The sequence below is a fragment of the Nannobrachium achirus genome, assembly GCF_963921795.1.
Source record: "Nannobrachium achirus genome assembly, chromosome: 4".
Classification (NCBI taxonomy): domain Eukaryota; kingdom Metazoa; phylum Chordata; class Actinopteri; order Myctophiformes; family Myctophidae; genus Nannobrachium; species Nannobrachium achirus.
Genome location: NC_137813.1, coordinates 21562065 through 21583396, shown reverse-complemented (window position 1 = coordinate 21583396; position 21332 = coordinate 21562065). Strand labels below are relative to the sequence as shown.

General features: G+C 44.3%; 1 protein-coding gene across 1 annotated transcript in view; it reads right to left on the bottom strand.

Annotated features, from left to right (window-relative positions):
- LOC308282753 (cAMP-dependent protein kinase type I-beta regulatory subunit-like) overlaps nucleotides 1-21332 on the bottom strand; it is a gene marked incomplete at both ends in the record, with an annotated part of 131256 nt that overhangs the window by 28005 nt on the left and 81919 nt on the right. Inside the window, 2 exons of the mRNA XM_080723140.1 lie at nucleotides 5541-5587; nucleotides 20378-20439. Of these exons, the coding sequence (XP_080579266.1) occupies nucleotides 5541-5587; nucleotides 20378-20439 (109 nt within the window). The remainder of the gene's footprint in view (nucleotides 1-5540; nucleotides 5588-20377; nucleotides 20440-21332) is intronic.

The following is a 21332-nucleotide window of genomic DNA, read 5'->3' as shown; positions in this document are numbered from 1 at the left end:
GACCCCCACAACCTTATCATAGATTCCATATAGTTTCATTGTTTTACAGCACTAGTCATCAGTGTATTTTGGATTCCTGTCAATTTGTGTTTTCAGATATTTAACCACTTGAACCGTCAATACTTAATAAACTTGACCTTTCACTCTGTAGTCCGCTCTTTTTCCACTCTACACCAAACCTCTTTGCCAAAAATAGCCGATCTACAAGCTCACAACGCCTCGCGCTGCGAGGCATTGTGAGCTTGTAGATCAGCTATTTCTGGCTAAATGTCTCAGCATATGGACACTAGGGTTCAAGTAGTTAATATAATAAAGAAGAAATACTTTAAACACCCGACCTTGTACGAGCGCACTTACTACTCACCGTTGCTCTGAGTGGCTCGCAGGCAGACATCAACCACTCACACTCAGACGTGCACATGAATGCGTGCGCGCGCACCCCACGGCCGCGGGCGCCCGTATTTAGGCCAGTTGTACTGTAGCCGTACGCACAATACAGCCTCAGTGGGCCTCATTCAGTCTGCCTGGCTGTGGTTTCACCTGTCGACACACTATCCACTTGTTGACTTAACCCGTTTAGAACGGGTACACTTTATATTGTTTTATTATTTTATGCTTTAACTATTGAAAAATAGCAGATATACAAGCTCTGCGAGCTTGTAGATCTGCTATTTTTGAAAAATCGTGAAAATTTGAATTTTGACCCCGATTCTATAAGTGTCTTTTGAATGCTTCTAAGGTTTTTTTTAAAAAACAATGTTTCTATGTCAGCAATCTGGTTAGCCATCGTCAAAGAAAAGGTTCTTTTCACTTAACTGGAGCTGAGTCCTCCTCTTGTCCTGGCTGTCTGCGGCGCGGCGAGTGTGCCGCAACGCGCTGCTGCCTGCCGCGCGTTGCGTAATAACGCAGCGTTGACTTTTACAGTTCAATTTGATTTAGTTTTTTAGTCATATTTTAGTCATCCGAAACGTTTTAGTCTAGTTTTAGTCGACTAAATATAAGATTCTAAAATATATGTTGGGCGGGCCGGGCCTTGATGGTGTCGCAAGGCCTGACTTTACTCTTGGTAGCATGCTGAAAATAGCAGATCTACAGCAACACGTTGTGAGCTTGTAGATCTGCTATTTTCAGAGCGCAACAGCCGAGCCCAACCGAACATAAAACGACTTGTCTTTTAGTTCTACTGGATCTCTTCTCCACTAGTCCATCCCTGACATTTTAGTCTAGTTTTTTATTTGTTTTAGTGATCGTAGCTTAGTTTTAATTTAAGTTTCAATATCGTTTTCGGTGAAAAAAAAGGCAGTCGACGGACATTCTTCAACACAAACTCAACACCGTAACGACGGGTAACAGCGAGTCGATCAAACAGATGGAATTAACGCGGTGCCAGCCAGTGTGGCGGCGATGATTCGGAGAGTCGTCACTCGTCAGCAATGCACATTGCATCGCAGCTATGGGATTTGACGGCATTTCAACACTGTGTGTGTGTGTGTGTGTGTGTGTGTGTGTGTGTGTGTGTATGTGTGTGTGCGTGTGTGAGAGCCAAATAATACGTAGAATAAAGTGTTCGTGTGTCTGCTGGGAATTAAGAAACGACAAATCAACAATTACTGGAGAGGCAGGCGGGGGCGGAGGAGGAGCCAGCGTTGGTGTGTGTATTCTCATTTGTGGTTTACTTGGGTGTGTGTGTGTCTGCGTTCACGCCTGTGTGTGTGTGTGTGTGTGTGTGTGTGTGTGTGTGGCAGTTGCCTTCTTGTGGTGTGTATGCGTAAGTGTAGGCCACATGTACATACTGTAATGTTCATCGAGGGTGTGTGTGTGTGTGTGTGTGTGTGTGTGTGTGTGTGTGTGTGTGTGTGTGTGTGTGTGTGTGTCAACAGCAGCAGCAGCGGCGGCAGCAGCAGCAGTAATCCTACTCTCTCCCAGTCTGCGGGATCGCAGGCAGATTTACACCCGGCTCTAATGAGAGACATCACCATCTCCACACTTTTAATAACCCCCCCGGCAACTCATCTCACACTGCCTTTTTACTGTCTGTGAGAGAGAGAGAGAGAGAGAGAGAGAGAGAGAGAGAGAGAGGGGCCTGCAGTGCTGACAGGGATGCAGGGATGGAAGGGAAAGATGGAGAAAGTGGTGGGGGGGTTGGGGGTGAGTGAGTGAGAGACAGACTGAGAGAGAGACATAGAGAGAGAGAGAGAGAGAGAGAGAGAGAGAGAGAGAGAGAGATGGGAGTTGTGGAGCAGCTGTGTGCAGCTGACAGGGTCTTGGCCGTGGCGGTGGAGATGCTTGACATTCTCCAGTGGCAGCCAGAGTGAAGGCAAGGCGACGTCGTCGCCCGGGGAATGAGAAGAGAGGAGAAGAGAAGGACCACCTCCTCTGACACCACACCACAAAAATACACATGAGGGTGAGGTGGTTTATAAGGACAGAGGGAGAGAGGGGGAGAGAGAGAGAGAGAGAGAGAGAGAGAGAGAGAGAGAGAGAGAGAGAGGTGCAGGTGTTCTTATAAGGCAGTGTTTCTTAAACTTTGACATTTGAAGGTCTCCCCTTAACTTTGACAGTGTACAAAAGGAACCGAAACCGAATGGACCCATTTGTACACTGTCAAAGTTACAGACTTGTAAGTCAATTTAGACCCCCATAAAGGAACCTAGAGAGTCCCTGAAATCAACTTTGAGAAACACTGTTATAGGCCACTGTTATAGGGTGTGCTTTCGTAAATCCCAGGAGACAGGATTATTGCGTAATGTACGAATGAAAACTGGCAAGCCAAAGTGTCCAGAAAGGTAAGCGGAAACTTTATCGTTTGGGACCGAAAAGAATGTTTTCCACCGTTTTAGAGGACCTCCCAGATATTCTTCCGATATGTCTGTGTAAGATAGTGTGCAACACGTGATGGTTTTTCATCAGCGTATGACCTAAAGCCACTTCTTAGCCAGCAACACGTTGTTGCGCTGACACTTTGGCTTGTTGGGTTTTTTGTTCACCACACTATCTCATAGGCGTCTGTTGACGCAGCGCTCTGAATTCCCGAACAGGAACGCAACTGAATTCCCGAATGACAAGAAAGCGCCCAGCAAAGTGCTTCCGACGCCCTCTGAGTAAGTTCATAAACGCAACTACTAGTCTCTGCTACGAGAGACAATAATACGGATGGTTTACTCTGGGACAGGGACTGTGAATCTCTCATCTAACCTGTTTTATCCTGGCACAATGAGAGTCAAATGAGCCCTAAAATTCAACAATTCGGGTCATGAGGACCCAGTCAAACCACGCTGTGCTGTGGTACAAAAGCATGTGTCTCTCCATGGATATAACCTAGGAATAGATCATCAGATTAAGATGAGGAGTGCTTAAAAAGCTCAGTCTAAAAAGCTTCTATTGTGTGAGTCACAGTATCAGACTCCTTATCACGCTAAAACAAAAAAACGACTCGAGTCATACTGGAGACAGCAGGGGTAGAGAGAGAGAGAGAGGGAGGAAGGGAGAGAGATGAGAGATCAAACAACTTGTTTAAACAATCATGGCCCTCCACCGTTTCAACAGCATTAGAAAGAGGCCCTCTCTAATCTCAAGCACATCTGAACTTAAGAGACAACTGAGAACAACGGGACTCCGTGCGGGAACGACGCTGGGTGGAAGGTTGGTTGTTTTTTTACGTCGCCTTTTGCTATCGAGGCTCCATCTCTGGCGGCAGCACCGAGACACTTCCTCTCTTTCTTTCTCCCTACGGATGCGACAGGGCCAGAGGCGTCACAAGGGGGGGGGGAAGTGGGACTGAGCTACTACTACTAGGGCCCACGGTGGAGGGGCCTTAATTATTTTATACACTTTAGCTATTGAAAAATAGCACATAATCAAGCTCACAGCATGGCGCCGAGCGCCCGCCATGCTGTGAGCTTGTGGATCTGCTATTTTTGAAAAAGTTGTGAAAATGTGTTCAAATCTTTGAATATATGTATTTTTTTAAGCGAACCATTTGTAACTCAAATCTTGCTTCTGGGGGGTCCCTGGAACTCAATATTTTGAGATTGGGGTCCGTGGCCAAATACATATCAATTTGGGGGTCCTTCACATGAAAACGTTTGAGCACCACTGACATAGAAACATAGGGTTTTCAAAATACCTTAGAAAGATTCGAAATATTCAAAGACGTGCACTAATGTTCACGATTTTTCAAAAATAGCAGATTTACAAGCTTGCAGCGCTGCACTCGGTGCCACGCTGTGAGTTTGTATATCTGCTATTTGTCAATAGTTAAAGCACAAAATAATTGTGCGGGCCCCCGCAGTAAATCCTTGTAACCAGGGCCCAGAATTTGGTTTGACACCCCTGGACAGGAGCTCTCCGGCACGCTTGGCCGAGAGATCACCCACTGCTCCTCTTACCTGCCGCCTCGGCACTAACCGTCGTAACACGATAAGGTCGCTTCCTGTCGGAATTTCCGCCAACCTCCGTTTTTTTTTATCTCTTCCACTTCACTCTATCGCTCTGTGTTGGGACACAGCGCTAAGACAAAAGAGCTTCTCACTGCCGCTTATGTTTGTTAGCGCAGTCTACTGGCCTTGTCCAGATTGTCATCAGAGTGGAAACAACCTTTTCGGGGGGCAAAGCATCCCGCCCAAAGAAAACAGAGGGATGATATACACAACAACCCTCCTTTTGTTTGTGGGCCGTGGTGTCTCGCAGCAGTCAAGGCTGGGTGTACCCACTGAGGCCTCAGGGGGTACTCCCCACAAATGAGCTCCTTCAGAGCTTATGTAAGAGCAGGTACACAGTAAAAAGAAAAAGAAAAGTGTTCATTTAATTCTGAGAGTTGTACAGAATGTAGTAAAAATGGCCCCTTATGGGTGTAACTCTCGTGTGGTTGTGAAGCGGTGTCTTGAAAAAAACACCATGTACGGTGCTTTCTCCTCATCCGGGTAACACATGACCTAGTTTTGACGACCATACAGACTTATGCAACGGTTAAAATGATCATTTAGATAGCATGTTATTTAGACTGATGCTAGGTTCTTGTGACATTAAATATGGTTTAAATGGTAAATGGTGCATTTATATAGCGCTTTTATCCAAGGTGCTTCACATTCACACACACATTCATACACCGATGATGGCAGAGGAAACCATGCAAGGCATCAACCTGCTCACCGAGAGCAACTAGGGGTTCAGAGTCTTGCTCAAGGACTCTTCGACATTAACTCAGGGGGAGCCCGGATTCGAACTGGGAACCCCTCGGAATCCCTTCATGCTCTAATGACGGTTTCTCTACCCCTGAGCTATGCCACCCTCCTGCTTAACTCCTGTTTCTTAAATTTCTTAAATGTCCCCTATTTAGAAGCTCTGTTGTTTCAGTCGTTTCTCGCCCTTAGGGCGTCTTACTTGTGTATGTGTTTACCTTAGTCACTCTGGACAAGAGTGTCTGCTAAATACCAGGATTGGCCTCAGAAATTAACACACAAAACTAAGTGGCAGGCATGCATCTCTCTCTCTCTCTCTCTCTCTCTCTCTCTCTCTCTCTCCCCTTGTCGACCACTTACGTCCACTTCTCCTTGGTCAATCACGTAGAAGTTGTCCCCTTCGTCACCTGGTGGGAAAGCAGAGGAGATGAGAGGGAGTGAGAACACATGAAAACAAAGAGGGAAGCGCACCGTTACCTATTAACGTGTCTCACTAGGACAGAGTGGCTGGCGCATAAAAAGATTTGAATAATTTGCGAAGCACTTGGACCTGTCGTCCCACCTTTATGTCACTACTGCCAGCTGGGATGGACACACGCGCGCGCGCGCGCGCACAAACACACACACACACACACACACACACACACTCACACACACACACACACGCAGGGACTTACTACCTTTGAGGGGACATCAAAACCATCTTTTCATTAAAAAAATGCCTATTCTACCTGTTGACGTAACCTATCCATGACCTAATCACAACTCTGACCTTTAGAGAAAACTGTTGCGCCCTGACGAAGGTCCGAAATGTTTGCTTTTTTTATCTTTCACTGAGCAGTCTCAGTCTAAGGAGCATTCCTTAAAATGTAATGCAATGAGCGGGTCCTTTCTGCCAGCCTAATCACAACTCTAAAGCCCCCCCCCCCCCCCCCCCCCCCCGGATTCCTTGGATCATGACGCAACTCGCCCATTCGTACCAGACGCCATTTGTCCGCGATCTTGCCTTCAAAACAGTTTGTGCTACTCCTACAAATTTTGTCCAAAACTCACGCAAATCGGAACATATTATTACTGAGTCTGAATTTCCATATTCCATTCCAATTGGCTATGACTGACTTGACTACAGATTGTGGGCCCTGGAAAGGCTACCCGGCCTGGCGGAGAACTGCGCTCAGAGGAGTGCACTTTTTGTAGTTCTGATTTTACTATCCTCGTGGCGAATTGTGGTTCCCACAAAGACTGTAGACAGCAAGACATGGCGTGCATGCACATGCACACGCACACGCACACGCACACGCACACGCACACGCACACACACACACACACACACACACACACACAGTCTTTCCTTGTAATTTCTCCAAACCCTCTCTCCCAGTATTCCAGTGAAGAGAACAGTCTGGCGTGCGTGTGTGCGTGCGCGTATCTTCTTTTCCATGGGCATGTAGCGTATGAATGGAGGGCCTCTTGGACAGCTGCAGGGCGCGCTGAGCTGAGCGTCCTATTCTAACATGCATATTTCACTGCCTGCCAATACACCTCTCTTAAAAACCACGGCAGCCCCAGAAGAAACAGCTCTCGTTAATGCCCTTTGCGTGGCTTTAACGGCGGAAAAACTCGCTTAAGAACAATGCCTCGGCCATGGGAGAAACACACACCGGAGAGGCCCAACGCTGCAACAAACACCATGGGTTCATGTTATGAAATTATACAGCGTGCCGCGTTTTTATTTGATCTGCAGCGAGATCGCTACTTTCCATGGAAAACATGAACCGCCCCCCGCGTCCCACCGACCCCCCTCAGTCATCACACACACCCACATAGAGTTCATTTACACGTGGATATATATCTGTTTTGGCTCATAAAGCCTTCCAATAAAGTCCTGCCTGTGTTAACTAGGCTCTCTTGATTTATTCTTCATCGTACAACAGTGTTGCACAGTGAAAAATAGCATATTATGGCGACTTGAGCTGAGATCAAACTCAATTAGTTAGGGGATGGAAATCGAAATCGGCCAATATAAAAAATCGGCAGGTATGATATCAAACCGGCCGAATTGGTGACCGGCAGGTCACTGACATAAATACCGTTTTTATGCCAATTGTGTCTATGGCACTGCACAGCATGATGCTCTGGTCCTGTGACTAAAGTAAACATTAACAAGTAGCAGCCAGTCTACTTAGTGGCAGCCTACAGAATACAGATGGTGCTGATTACCGTTGCAATGTAAGGATATATTCCATAATCCTGTGTCAATGTCGTCTCCAAAAAGAAGGGGAAAAAAGCATGTGTCACCTGCTTTCCTCCTGCTTAGTCCAGACGGTCATATTAGACTGGATATTGTCTGTGATTTTGGATATTGTACTATTGTGATTGATTTAGCATTAGTGTTCTTCTAGCTTATTGGTACTCAAATTGAAGTATGTCTTGTAGGCCTACTTGGCCTAAAAAAAAGGGGTATTGGAGCAACCTTATTTTCTAGTTCTTAGCTAAAGAAATCGGTATCGGAAAAATCGGTTTTGGCAGCTCATAATGTAATAACGGCTCATAATGTAATAAGGGCTCATAATGTAATAAGAAAAATGTAATAAAAACTCATAATGTAATAATCAGCTCATAATGTAATAAAAAAATGAGCGCATAACGTAATAATGGATTTTTCAATAATGTAATAATGTAATAATGTGTTACATTAAGAACCTCCACATAGGAGGCTCATAATGTAATAAAACTTCATAATGTAATAATGTATTTTTTATTACATTATGAGCTGATTATTACATTATGAGCTTTTATTACGTTTTAATTATTACATTATGCGCTTGTTTTTATTACATTATGAGCTGATTATTACATTATGAGTTTTTATTACATGTTTTTAATACATGATGAGCCCTTATTACATTATGAGTTGTTACACACCCTGCCAACTTTGTTGATGAAGAATGGAGCAACTATCTGCTAAACATGCAGCAAATGAATAAATATGGGGATCATTTAGCTGTACAAAGAGCATCCACAATGTTCAACATACAGTTCGTGATTGTATCGACTCTGGGTGTTGATGCAACATCGATAATATCCCCATGTGGTCAGTATGACAGTCTGCCATTGCTAGTTCTGGGCCACTTTGCCGAAGGTCTTGGGGATCATTATGTAAGCCTTGATGGACCAGTCACACACTTGATTCAAAGAGTCCAGGAAGCAGAGGAGAGTGCACCACTTCGATCTGGCCCTCACTTTGGCCCTAAGTCTAGCCCTCACTCTGGCCCTGACTCGGTACCTCACTCTGGCCCTGACTCGGTCCCTTACTTTGGCCCAGGGCCGGATTTATAATAGGGCTTGACGTGCTGAAGCACAAGGCATCAACAACCACAGGGGGGCACCAGAGGATCAACTGTAAACAAAAGATATTCACATGAGCTAAGCTAAGCTAACGTTGTTGTCTTTAATAACTGGTTACACTTAAGGGTTTTGAAGAAACGTTAGGTGGATACTAGTATGCACAACTCTAAAAGAACTGGTGCACTATTGTGTTGGAGCGCCTCAGTGCGGCTGCAGAGTTAAGGTGCTATCTATCCCTGATTGATTTATTGATTGATTGAAGACTTTATTAGAAGTTTGCATAGGCAAAGGTTCATGACAGTACAGTTCACTGCTACGAGGTCAACTAAAGGGAGATCCTAGTAAGATTTTCGGCTTATTTGCACAGGAAACCTTCATGTATCTCATATAACAACTGAGACCACACTATTGTAGGGTGACCAGACGTCCCGGTTTGGCCGGGACTGTTCGTTTTCAAGCTGCGTGCCCGGGTGTCCTGACAAATATCTCTAAAACACTAATATGTCCCGCTTTTCAACATTAACTACAAAATTGTGCCAATAATAGTATCTGTTTTCAGTGTTTGCATAGACATTTATCATGTTCTTTTCACGAAAACATGCTCACCTAACCAATCAGAAAACATGTACAAATTCATTGCGCGTCTGAATTCAACGCTGAGGCTGTTTGTCAATCACTCACTGCCTGTTTGCAACCCTGCGGTGTATGTGCGCTTGCATGAACGTTAGAGAATGTGCACGCACGTGCGCGATAACGTGCGCATTGCTTTTAGGGTCCCGGTTTTAGGCAACAACAGTGGTTCGCGTCCCGGTTTGAGCGGCTGAAAATATGGTCACCCTACTATTAAGTCATTATGCTAATGTATGGATGTGACGTCTCTGTTGTTTCATACACCATCTTGGGCATATTCTACACTATTGTTATTTATACTTTGAGCTTGACTGTGATACGTGGCTACCTGTTTGATTGATGTTTTTGTGGGATAGAGAAGCCAGGGCTTGTAGTTACTGGACTGTTGAAATTGTAGCTACCTGATATTGTATGCTGGTGGAGAAGGGGGAAAAATCAAACCAAGTTTGAAGTGAGAGGTGGTGCGTGTGTGCGTCCTCATAATGACATTATCTGTTCCTATCTATGTCTAAGTGGCCGTGTGTGTGTGTGTGTGTGTGTGTGTGTGTGTGTGTGTGTGTGTGTGTGTGTGTTTTGCGCCAGCGGCTACCACAGGTCACCAGTGTGTGCGTGTGTGTGTGGGGGGGGGGGGGGGGGGGGGCAAGCACAGGACACCATGAAGGGTAAATCCTGCCCTGCTCTGGCCCTAAATCTGACCCTCACTCTCACGTAAGGCCCTCACTCTGGCCCTAAGTCTGGACACATTGAAGTGGTGCGCTCTTTGAATCAAGTGTGTGACTGGTCAATCAAGGCTTACATAATGGTCCCCATGACCTTCGGCAGGGGTTGACACTAAGGTCTAAGAGGCACTTGCCCGTCGGGCAAGTACAGGTCATGTTCTACTTGCCCAAAGGTCATGTACACTTGCACAAAAAGTAAATCGTCCATTATAAAATGACAGGTGAGATTTGAATTACCACTCAATTTAACTCAATAACAATTTTTAATCATATCAATACCTCCAAATCCAAATACCTAGGTAGTTATGATTGCTATGGTTTCACACTTCGTCATTTTATAGATTTTGTTATGGCCACGTTCAGGTGTTTAGACAGATATCTCGTGTTGTGTTTGTAGACGCTCGTGTCCCCTCTCAAATGAGCACTTGCCCGGTCGGGCAACCTGAAAGCAAACTTCACCTGCCCCAAAGTTTTATTTACCTGCCGGGGGCAGGTGGGCAAGCCTTAGTGTCAATGCCTGTTCGGCAAAGTGGCCCAGAACTGGCAATGGCAGACTGTCGTCATACTGACCACATGGGGATATTATCGATGTTGCATCAACACCCAGTGTTGATACAATCAAGAACTGTATGTTGAAAAGTTGGCAGGGTGTGTAGCAACTCATAATGTAATAAGGGCTTATAATGTAATAAAAACATGTAATAAAAACTCATAATGTAATAATCAGCTCATAATGTAATAAAAAACAAGTGCATAATGTAATAATTAAAATGTAATAAAAGCTCATAATGTAATAATCAGCTCATAATGTAATAAAAATACATTATTACATTATGAAGTTTTATTACATTATGAGCCTCCTATGTGGAGGTTCTTAATGTAACACATTATTACATTATTACATTATTGAAAAATCCATTATTACGTTATGCGCTCGTTTTTTTTATTACATTATGAGCTGATTATTACATTATGAGTTTTTATTACATTTTTCTTATTACATTATGAGCCCTTATTACATTATGAGCCGTTATTACATTATGAGTTGCTACAGACCTTCATAAAACCGGTGGATCGGTATCGGCCAAGAACTTTGCAATCGGTCCATCTCTTCAATTCGCCCCTAGTCCGGCATGCAACAGGCAACGCTAAGAGAGATAGCTCCCTTGGAGAAGCAAGTTGGCCGTCGCCGGGCCACTTCTGTGGGGGATGCTACACATTGCTACAGTATCGACACCGTGCTGACACCGTGGTGCGTTTGCAATGAAACATGTGAGCTTGTAGTTCTGCTATTTTCACCTAGGAGCGACTAATGGGGAAGGGATCCAGTAGAACTAAAAGACAAGTTATTTTATGCGCTCTGAAAATTGCCGACCTATAAGCTCAGATCGTGTAGGCCAGGGTTTCCCAAACTTTTTTTGTCTCAGGGCACCCCATAAATGTTTTTTTTTTTTAATAATTTTTATCCCACAATTTTGTAACCCATTTTTTCACCCAGTGCTAATTGCCTATGTAATCCTGGGCTCTGCTCTCCCTCTGCCGCGCCTGGGGAGACAACGGACTGACCTCATGCTTCCTTCTATGCATGAGGAGTCCAAGTTGCTTCTTTTCACCTGACAGTGGAGATTTCCCTGGTTTGGACGTAGCGCGTGGAAGGAACACGTTATTCCAACCAGTTCCTTTCCCCTCCATCAGGCGCCCCGGCTGGCCAGGGGGAGGCATTATTGAGACCAGGATTACGTGCATGTTTTTGTGAGGGTATCAACCCTAGGAGACACGGGGAGAACATGCAAACTCCACACAGAAAGGCCCTATCGCCAACCCCACCTAGGGTGTGGGCGCCCCATAAATGTTTTTAATCCGAGGCACCCCTACCCTACATTATAATTTTCACTCCCAGCACCTTATATTTATAGCATATCGTCGTTGTCGGGTGGAAACCTTGTATGTTCAAAACCGTTCATTTTGTATTTGTCATCTATAAAATGTACTGAACTAGTGAAAACAGCAGATCTACAAGCACACAACACCTCGCATTGCGAGGCGTTGTGTGCTTGTAGATCGGCTGTTTTCACTAGTTTTGTGCGACAGAGGTTTCTGCCCGACAGTGACGATATTTTAGTGATTATGTTGCGAGGAAAATGTTGAGATAATAGCCATTTTGGTTAGAACTGACTGAAAATAACTTTGTACTTCAAGTTTTAAATTATACTAAATATTTTTTCAAATGTCCAGATAAATTCCAAATATTATCAAATGATCTCGCGGCACCCCTGGACTGATGTCACGGCACCCCAGGGTGCCGTCACCCACTTTGAAAACCCCTGGTGTAGGCTATTTTCAAGGCTATTTTCTTAGTATAAAATCAGCGATTTGCGATGCCATTGACGGCCCGCCTAGTCGCCAAAATCAGCTGTGGATTTTAGTCGACTAAACTCTTGTGGTATTTATATGTATGAAACTAGAACCAAAACCAAAACATTTCAGATGCCTAACATATGACTAAAACTAAATGGCATCTTTAGTCAAAAGAGCCGTGAACAAAACTAAATCAAAATCTGCTGAAAAATCAACACTATACCATTAGGCTGCATTATGAAGCTCTCCCAGTCCCCGCCGCTACCTGTTAAAAAACAACAGATATGGTGTGTGTTTCCTTCCCCTCGGAGAGAACAAGTGTCTAATGGTGTATATGTGTGTACATGACATATTAAGTGTGTGTGTGTGTGTGTGTGTGTGTGTGTGTGTGTGTGTGTGTGTGTGTGTGTGTGTGTGTGTGTGTGTGTGTGTGTGTGTGTGTGTGCGTGTTACTGCTATTAAGAGAGAGAGAGAGAGGGCTTGAAGCGCTGAACGCTCCCAGTGTGTAAAGTTCACAGGAGTTCACACGGCTAATTAATACTGAGTGGAGAGTTGCTCGTTAATCATACAGGACTATTTGTCTCTGAGGCAGCAGCAGCAGCCCTCCCCGTCTGTCCTGCCAGAGACCTCAGACACACGCACGCACACGCACGCACGCACGCACGCACGCACGCACGCACGCACGCACACACACACACACAAGTGAAAATAGCCGATCTACCGCGAGGCGTTGTGTGCTTGTAGATCTGCTATTTTCACGTGTCTTGTGCGACAGCCTTGTGTGATAAAGCAGGGCTTTACTTTACGGGGAAAAAAAACGTATGAATTTGAAACTAGGAGATACAACGTTTCTGTTTCCGACAGTGACGAGATCTCGCTTGTGACTGAGATTGTAGATCAAATCTGCCTAACTCCCGATCCCAACTAGTTTTTCATTTCTCTCGTCATTTAATTTCTCTCTATATCTTACTATACTTGTGGGGACATTCTGCCCTCACAATTATAGCCATACAAGTACACACACACACACGCGCGCGCACACGTATACACACGCACGCGAGAGCGCAACCTGCTGCAACCTGGCACTGCTTGCTATCTCTCCCTCTCTATCTCCCCCTCCCTCCGTCAGTCACTCCCTCCCTCCCTCCCTCTCTCTCCCTCTTTCATCTCATCCACCACTTTTTTCAATCCCTCTCACTCTGTCTCTCCATTCTTCCTCTCTTCCTGTCTTTTATCACCTCGGCTCTGAAGGCTTTGTTTCGCGCCCGTCCCGGTCTCACCCCCCCACCACCACCACCCACCCCCCACCACCCCCACCCCGGGTCCCAAGAGCACAGGCAAATATTTGACCAAGGACACGCACGTCGTGGTCGCACGTGCACACGCACAAAACAGACACACACGCACACCAGTGTTGATTTTGTCGACTAAAACTGTTTTTTTCACTGACAAAGACTAAATAAAAACGAAATAAAAACTAAGCTGTGATGACTACAAAAAACTTGAAAAAAGACTAAATATATTGACAATTTCGTCAACAAAATAAAAACTAGACTAAAACGTTAGAGAGGGACTAGTGCTGAAGAGAGTCATTTTATGTTTGGCTGCTCTCAGGTGTTGCATGCTGAAAATGGCAGATCTACAAGCTCACAACGCGTTGTGAGCTTGCTATTTTCAGCACGCAATCAAGTGTAAAATTGCGATGCCATCAAGGCCTGCCAAAATACATTTTAGTTGACTAAATCAACTGTAGATTTAGTCGCCATAAAATCTTATGATATCAGGTCGACAAAAATGTGACTAGAACTAAAACCTTTCTGGTGACTAAATTATGACATTTTATTCAAAAGACTATGACTAAAACTAAATCAAAATTTGCTGTCAAAAACAACACTGGCACACACAAACAGATATGCACGCGCATGCACACGCAGCACACACACAGGCTGATGTACTCAGCCCCACAGTGCGTGCCTTGTTTCAACACAGGGTAATTGTAACGAGCGCTGGGCTGGCTCTGCTCTGAAGGAAAACACAGGCTGCATCCTTGGCTTTCACCTTGTTTTTCAGCCACCATGCAGGCTGGTAACTCCATGCTAAACGCCACGCCGAGCAGCGCACTCATTTCTCAAATACGGAGAAACTTTTTTCATGCTCATTTTATTTGGAGCACTCCACAGTATATGAATTATGAGTTACAGACCTGAACCGGTCATTTAGGGCTAGCTCTTTATGTCAGGGGTCTTAAACAGTGGGTCCGGGAACCCCTAGGGGGTCCTCAGAGTTACTACAGGGGGTCCTTCCAAAACTGAGTGATAGAAGCTTTTTTTCCCCCTTTTTTATATTAACCACTTGAACTCTAGTGTCCAAAGAGGTTTGGTGTAGAGGGGAAAAAGAGAAGACTAAGTACAGAGTGAAAGGTCAAGTTTATTAAGTATTGAAGGTTCAAATGGTTAAATATCTGAAAACACAAATCGACATGAATCCAACATACACTGACGATTGTGCTGTCAAACAGTGAAACTACCGTATATGGAATCCATGAAAAGGTTGTGGGGGTCCCTGCTTCATCTCTCTCTCTCAACTGAGGGGTCCTTGGCCTGAAAACGTTGAAGACCTCTGCTTTGTGTGCTTCTGCCTGGTAATATTATTGTCCACTCGTTTGCATACGATATGTCCACAGCAAACATTTAATTTTGACAAAAATGTCTACCACAAGCAGGGGCGTCACACCAAATTCTGGGCCCTGGGTGCAAGGATTCACTGCGGGCCCCCCATGAATGTTAACTATTGAAAAATAGCAGATATACAAGCTCACAGCGCTGCAAGCTTGTATATCTGCTATTTTTGAAAAATCGTGAAAATGTGTGCAAGAATATACTGTATGTCAAGGACCCCCAAGATGATATGTATTTGGCCACGGACCCCGATCTCAAAATAATTAGTTCCAGGGACCCCCAGAAGCAAAATTTGAGTTAGACATGTTCGCTTAAAAAATACATAATATATTCAAAGATTTTCACTAGGGCTGGGATGCGATTAAAATTTTTAATCTAATTAATTACAGGCTCTGTGATTAATTAATCGCAATTAATCACATTTTAATCGCACATCGATATTTGACCTGAGAAGATTTTTTTTTCAAGTAAAACATCAAAAAATCAACAAGTGAGTTTTTTAAATCTAAATTTCGCATCCACTGGGCCAAGCAAAGCGCTCTGATCGGCTACTTCTCCCTTTGCGTTTGTTTTCTCTTCTTGGTTGGTGCATCGCTATGATCGGTATGCCCGAAACTGAAGGTTCTGTGGTGCAAAAACTACGTGCGATTAAAATGAGTTAATTTTTTTAATCGCGTTAATTTTCTGTAATTAATTAATCGCAATTAATCAGTTAAAGTCCCAGCCTTAATTTTCACACATTTTCACAACTTTTCAAAAATAGCAGATCTACAAGCTCGCAGCGCGGCACCGCGCTGTGAGCTTGTATACCTGCTATTTTTCAATAGATAAAGTTATTAGGGCCCCTCCACCTTGGGCCCCAGTAACTCAGTCCCACTTTCCTACCCCTGACCACAAGCCAGCAATAGCGATGACCCCTGTCCATGCAACTCTGTACTACAAACACCAAAGCTTTATTGGTTGAGGTTTTGGCAACGAGAACGTCTTCAAAACATGTTCCGGAGAAGATTTTGCTGTGCGCCATGGAGTTTCTATTTTGAAATGTATTTTATTTATTTTTCTCCTTTTGCACCTGAATATCTTTGGTGTGCTGATTTAGAGCAGTGGTTTTCAACCAGTGGTCCGTTGAGGGGGTTCCAGGTGGTCCCCAGCTAAATGATGGAGAGTTGGTAACCAAATGGTTCAAAATGAAACCAAATAGACCCTCTAAAGCATACATGGGCAACTGGCGGCCCGGGGGCCACATGCGGCCCCCACCTTCACTTAATGCGGCACGCAGGTTAATACCGGAATACTGAATATATTATTGATTTCAGCTGTTACAATTCCAAACATGACCTGCTTCAATTCTGTCAGTCAATATTAGTAGCTTAATGACTATTATAGTAGTATTACATTTTCTTTTTTTTATGTCCAATGTATTTGTATTTAAGTTCATAAAGATAACATGAGTACTGTATATCACTAAATGTGTTTGAAATTAAATCAAAATGTTACATTTCAGGATTCCAATTAAGAAATAACAAAAAAATATTCAGGATTCTAATTCAAAAGAAGCAAAATTAGCCGGTCTACAAGCTCAAAACGCATCGCGCTTTTTGAGCTTGTAGATCTGCTATTTTTGCTTCTATTGTATGAGATACTAGAATGACAAAGTAGGACGTAGCAATATGCAATGTGGCCCTCTGGAGTGAGTGTGGAAATATAGTGGGTCCCTCGCCATCATCAAAGTTGCCCACCCCTGCTCTAAAGAGTTCAATTATTGTTAAACACCTGTATTCCTTAATTTGCAAGAAGTCTACACAATTACAGAATGTAGAAGCAAATTGTGCAAAGGAATTGTGCAAAATTCCTATCCAACGATAAAATAAATATTCAACGTCTTGGATCTGAGAGGCTGAATCTCATCAAATGGGGTTCCGTGGCTCAAATGCCAGATAAATGACGGACCTTGATATGACAAAGGTTGAAAACCACCGAGCTAAAGTGCTACAGAAGGGGTCTTCAGCGGGGGGTCCAGGACCCCTAGGGGGTCCTCAGAGTTACTACAGGGGTGCCTCCAAATCTTTGTATTATAGAAACTTTTTTTCTCCTTTTTTATATTAACTACTTGAACCCTAGTGTCCTTATTCTGAGAACTTTAGGCAAAAATAGCAGATCTACAAGCTCAAGCGTGAGGCGTTGTGAGCTTGTAGATCGGCTATTTCCGGCAAAGAGGTTTGGTGTAGAGGGGATAGAGCAGACTAAGTACAGAGGGAAAGGTCAAGTTTACTAAGTATTGACGGTTCAAGTGGTTAAATATCTGAAAACACAAATTGACATGAATCCAAAATACACTGATGATTGTGCTGTCAAACGATGAAACTATATGGAATCTATGAAAAGGTTGTGGGGGGTCCCTGCTTCATCTCTCTCTCAACTAAGGGGTCCTTGGCCGGAAAACGTTGAAGACCCCTGCGCTACAGTATTAAGTATTAAGAGTTCGAAATAATCCCCATAAACGGTACGTTATGAACTCGTGGTGAATGTTAGTACTTTGTGTGACATCGCAATCGCTCGCGGGGACATAAGTGCATAAGCGGTTACGTCACATGACGGACTACCAAAGAGAAAAACACATAAAAAATAAACCACGTTCCACCATTTAGGAATACAGTAAAAGTGCCTTGTTTGTATAAATACTTTTTGAGCCGCGCGTGCGATAACTCTGAGCCTGTGTCTAAATAGTGTGTGTGAGCGGCCGTTAACCAGAGCCGGGCTGTACAGTATTCCACACGTTAAGAGGTGACATCAGCTGTCCATACTGTGTACTGTACTCTACTGTATATCACCGAGGGGACCGTCTGGGGATGGCTAGACTCATTATCACCAAATTAGGACTGAGACTATGCTGTCTGGAGGGAGTCAATGTGTGTGTGTGTGTGTGTGTGTGTGTGTGTGTGTGTGCGCGCGCGTGCTTATGTGTGTGTGTGTGTGTGTGTGTGTGTGTGTGCGCGCGCGTGCGTATGTGTGTGCGTGTGTGTGTGCGTGCGTGCGTGCGTGCGTGCGTGCGTGCGTGCGTGCGTGCGCGTGCGTGCGTGTACGCCTGTATGCCTGTGTTTCCCAAACACATGGGTCGGGGCACATATAATTTTATTTCAATTATTTTCAGAAATAAAACACAACATATAATATAAAACATTATTCGAAAGAATTTCAGAAACTAAAAAAAAAAAATCCATAATTTAAAAAAGCTTTAAGGGGAAGACCACCCATTTTCAATATTGAACTACGTCATTAATATACCTTAGAGGAGTTGTGTGGAAATAGAAAAAAAGTTCCCCCCCGTCTGTGTTGCCTAGAACTGGAGGATTGATTTTGGGGTTTGTATTGTAAAGTACAACGGTGTGATGTCATCAATATTTGTACAGATCTACAAGCTCGGTTATTATCCAAAAAATAGAACTTTTCCAACAAAATAACCTTTTGGGTCTCAGCTGAAAAAGTCGGGGGAACCCCAACAGCATGATTTTGCCGCGCGCGCGGCATGCGCGCGAGAGCTGCCACTTCTTGTATGCAATAACACAGAAGAAAGTGCGTTTGTTTGTGTCTGAGACAATATGCGATCCAGGCGCTCTAAAGTATGCTGTTGGAGCGTGTCTGTGTTTGATAGAGACGGGGGCACCGGAAAAATACTGTCTAGCTCTGTCTAGCTCTCAAATACCTGGAACGCGCCCGAGTCGCGTTAGATTTTAACCACTTTAACCACTATTGTATGCTTTAACCTTAGAAAAATAGCAGATATACAAGCTCACAGCGCGGCACCGAGTGCCGCGCTGCGAGCTTGTAGATCTGCTATTTTTGAAAAGTCGTGAAAACGAGAGCAAGTCTTTGAATATCTTTGACCCGATCTTTGACCCGACTTCTAAATCCTTCGGCTAAATCAGTGGTTCTCAAACTTTTTCATGTCAAGGACCCCCAAAATTACAGGTATTTAGCCACGGACCCCCATCTCAAAATATGTTGTTCCAGGGACCCCCAAGAAGCAAATATTTGAGTTACAAACGTTCGCTTTTAAATAGATATATTCAAAGACTTGCAAAGAAAAATCATGATTTTTCAAAAATAGCAGATCTACAAGCTCGCAGCGCCGCACTCGGTGCCGCGCTGTGAGCTTGTATATCTGCTATTTTTCAATGGTTAAAGCAGTCAATAATCCTAGGCCTAAATGGGCTAGAGGCCCTGTGTTCCCTCAGAGTGCCGTTGAGCAGACGGCTCCAGGGTTTCCCAAAGTGGGTGCGGAGGCACCCTAGGGTGCTGCGATGCCAGTCCAGGGGTGTCACAGAATAATCAGATAACATTTGGAATTCATCAGTATCACTACATCGATATCACTTCACTATGCTTAGTAAAACTGACCTGATTTGCACTGTACTTGATATATATTTTTTAGTTATCTTTCCAACTACGGCCAACTCTCTTCACCAAAAATAGCAGATCTACAAGCTCAAAACGGTCACAACGTGTCACAACATGACACTTGTAGATCGGCTATTTTTGGTGAACCTTCCCCTCAGAATAGGGATGCTGGAGTTCAAGTGGTTAAACGTCAAGTATAAAGTTGTTTTCAGTCAGTTCTGATGGAAAACCGGCCTAAAATCACGCAAAGTGGTACATCTAGAGTCATGTCATCAACATGGATCTGTCACATTTAGCGCCACCATCAGGCCGATTTTTTTAAACACATTTTTGGACACTGCTCCTACAGATTTTGCCCTAAAATCATGCAAAGCGGTACACAGTATGTCTACAATCATGTCATCACCATGGATCTGTCCCATTTAGCGCCACTATCAGATTTTTACATGCGACCTGACGGTCGCTTATCTCCCGATTTAGGGAGTCTTACTGGTAGAAACTGTTATATTTCTCAACTTTACCAGTGTAATTCAGGGGTGCTGTGGATGAAACAGTCCTTTAGAGGGGTGCCCTGAGTCAAAAAAGTTTGAAAACCCCTGCTCTGCTCCACGGTGGAGACCGCTGGCATCTGCCGTTAAGTCAGACGGAAGGAAGTGGCACCTGAGATCTGACGCGGCGAGAGCCAACCAGAGCGACCACTGAGTGAAGGAGTGGAACTGGAAGCCTTCAGTTTGACTCCAATGTTTCTGACTCTAATTTTTACACTTGATTCCAAATGACATCGTCGTTGTCGGGTGGACACCTTGTATGTCCAAAACCGTTTGTTTTGTATTAATCATTTTAAAAATGATTTAAACTAGTGAAAACAGCCGATCTACAAGCACACAACGCCTCGCACCGCGAGGCGTTGCGTGCTTTTAGATTGTCTGTTTTCACTACTTTTGTGCGACGGCCTTGTACGATGAAGCAGAGCTTTGCTTTGCGAAAAAACATACAAATTTGAAACTTGGAGATACGAGGTTTCTGCCCGACAGCGACGATATATACCGTAGGTTGACATACACACCTTGCTGGATGACCGTTTCTCCTGCGATGTGTGTGACGGGGAACATGGCATCAAATATGTCACTGCAGGAGACAAAGAGACAGAGAGAGAGACAGAGAGAGAGAGAAAGGGAGGGGGAAAGGAAGAGGTTAGACAGAAAGTGATCAACAATTTACATCGCAGTGATATATTGTCATCATACCTCCTGTTACAAAATGGTCACTTTAACAAGGTATAATAATTATATTCTCCACACTTTTATTCTCTCCATCTTGACAAGATGGTATATTCCCAGGTTCCGCAGGTCAGCTGCACAGGTGCAATTCATTATTGTTAATTGTGGCATGTTTACTAACATGCCAAGTTTAGCTGCACTTGAACAACTTCCAGTTCCAGGCTGCCATATCCAGCCCAAGAAACCGTAGAAACGGGGGAAAAAAATAAAATGTACTTGAACTATAATAAATGTATCATGCCTGTTGCTAAGGTATGGCAACATGACTGGTGTCTTGCACGTGCGCCTTTACGTGCAAGACACCAGTCATGTTGCCATACCTTAGCTTTTTTCTGAACTGACGCCATTGCTGTGCCCTCCTGTAAACACGCGCACGCAGAAGCGCACACAGCAAAAGGAGAGTGTTTGCTGTGTGGAAGTGCTGCATGACAGGCTGTATGGAGCAGCCATCATCGCTGTGTTAACTCTGTCGTCTCAGGGCCTTTTATTCCTTGGCAAACAAACAGTGTAGCCACGGAGACCAGCCTGGGAACTGTGAACGACCCCGGCGAAGCCACACACACACACACACACACGCACGCACGCACGCACGCACGCACGCACGCACGCACACACACACACACGCGCACGCACGCACGCACACATTCCAAAGGTCCACCTGTATACTGTATGTGTGCGCCGCTCAGCTCCATCATTATCGTCAACAACATCCAAGCCCAATCTCCAACGAACGACCAAAAC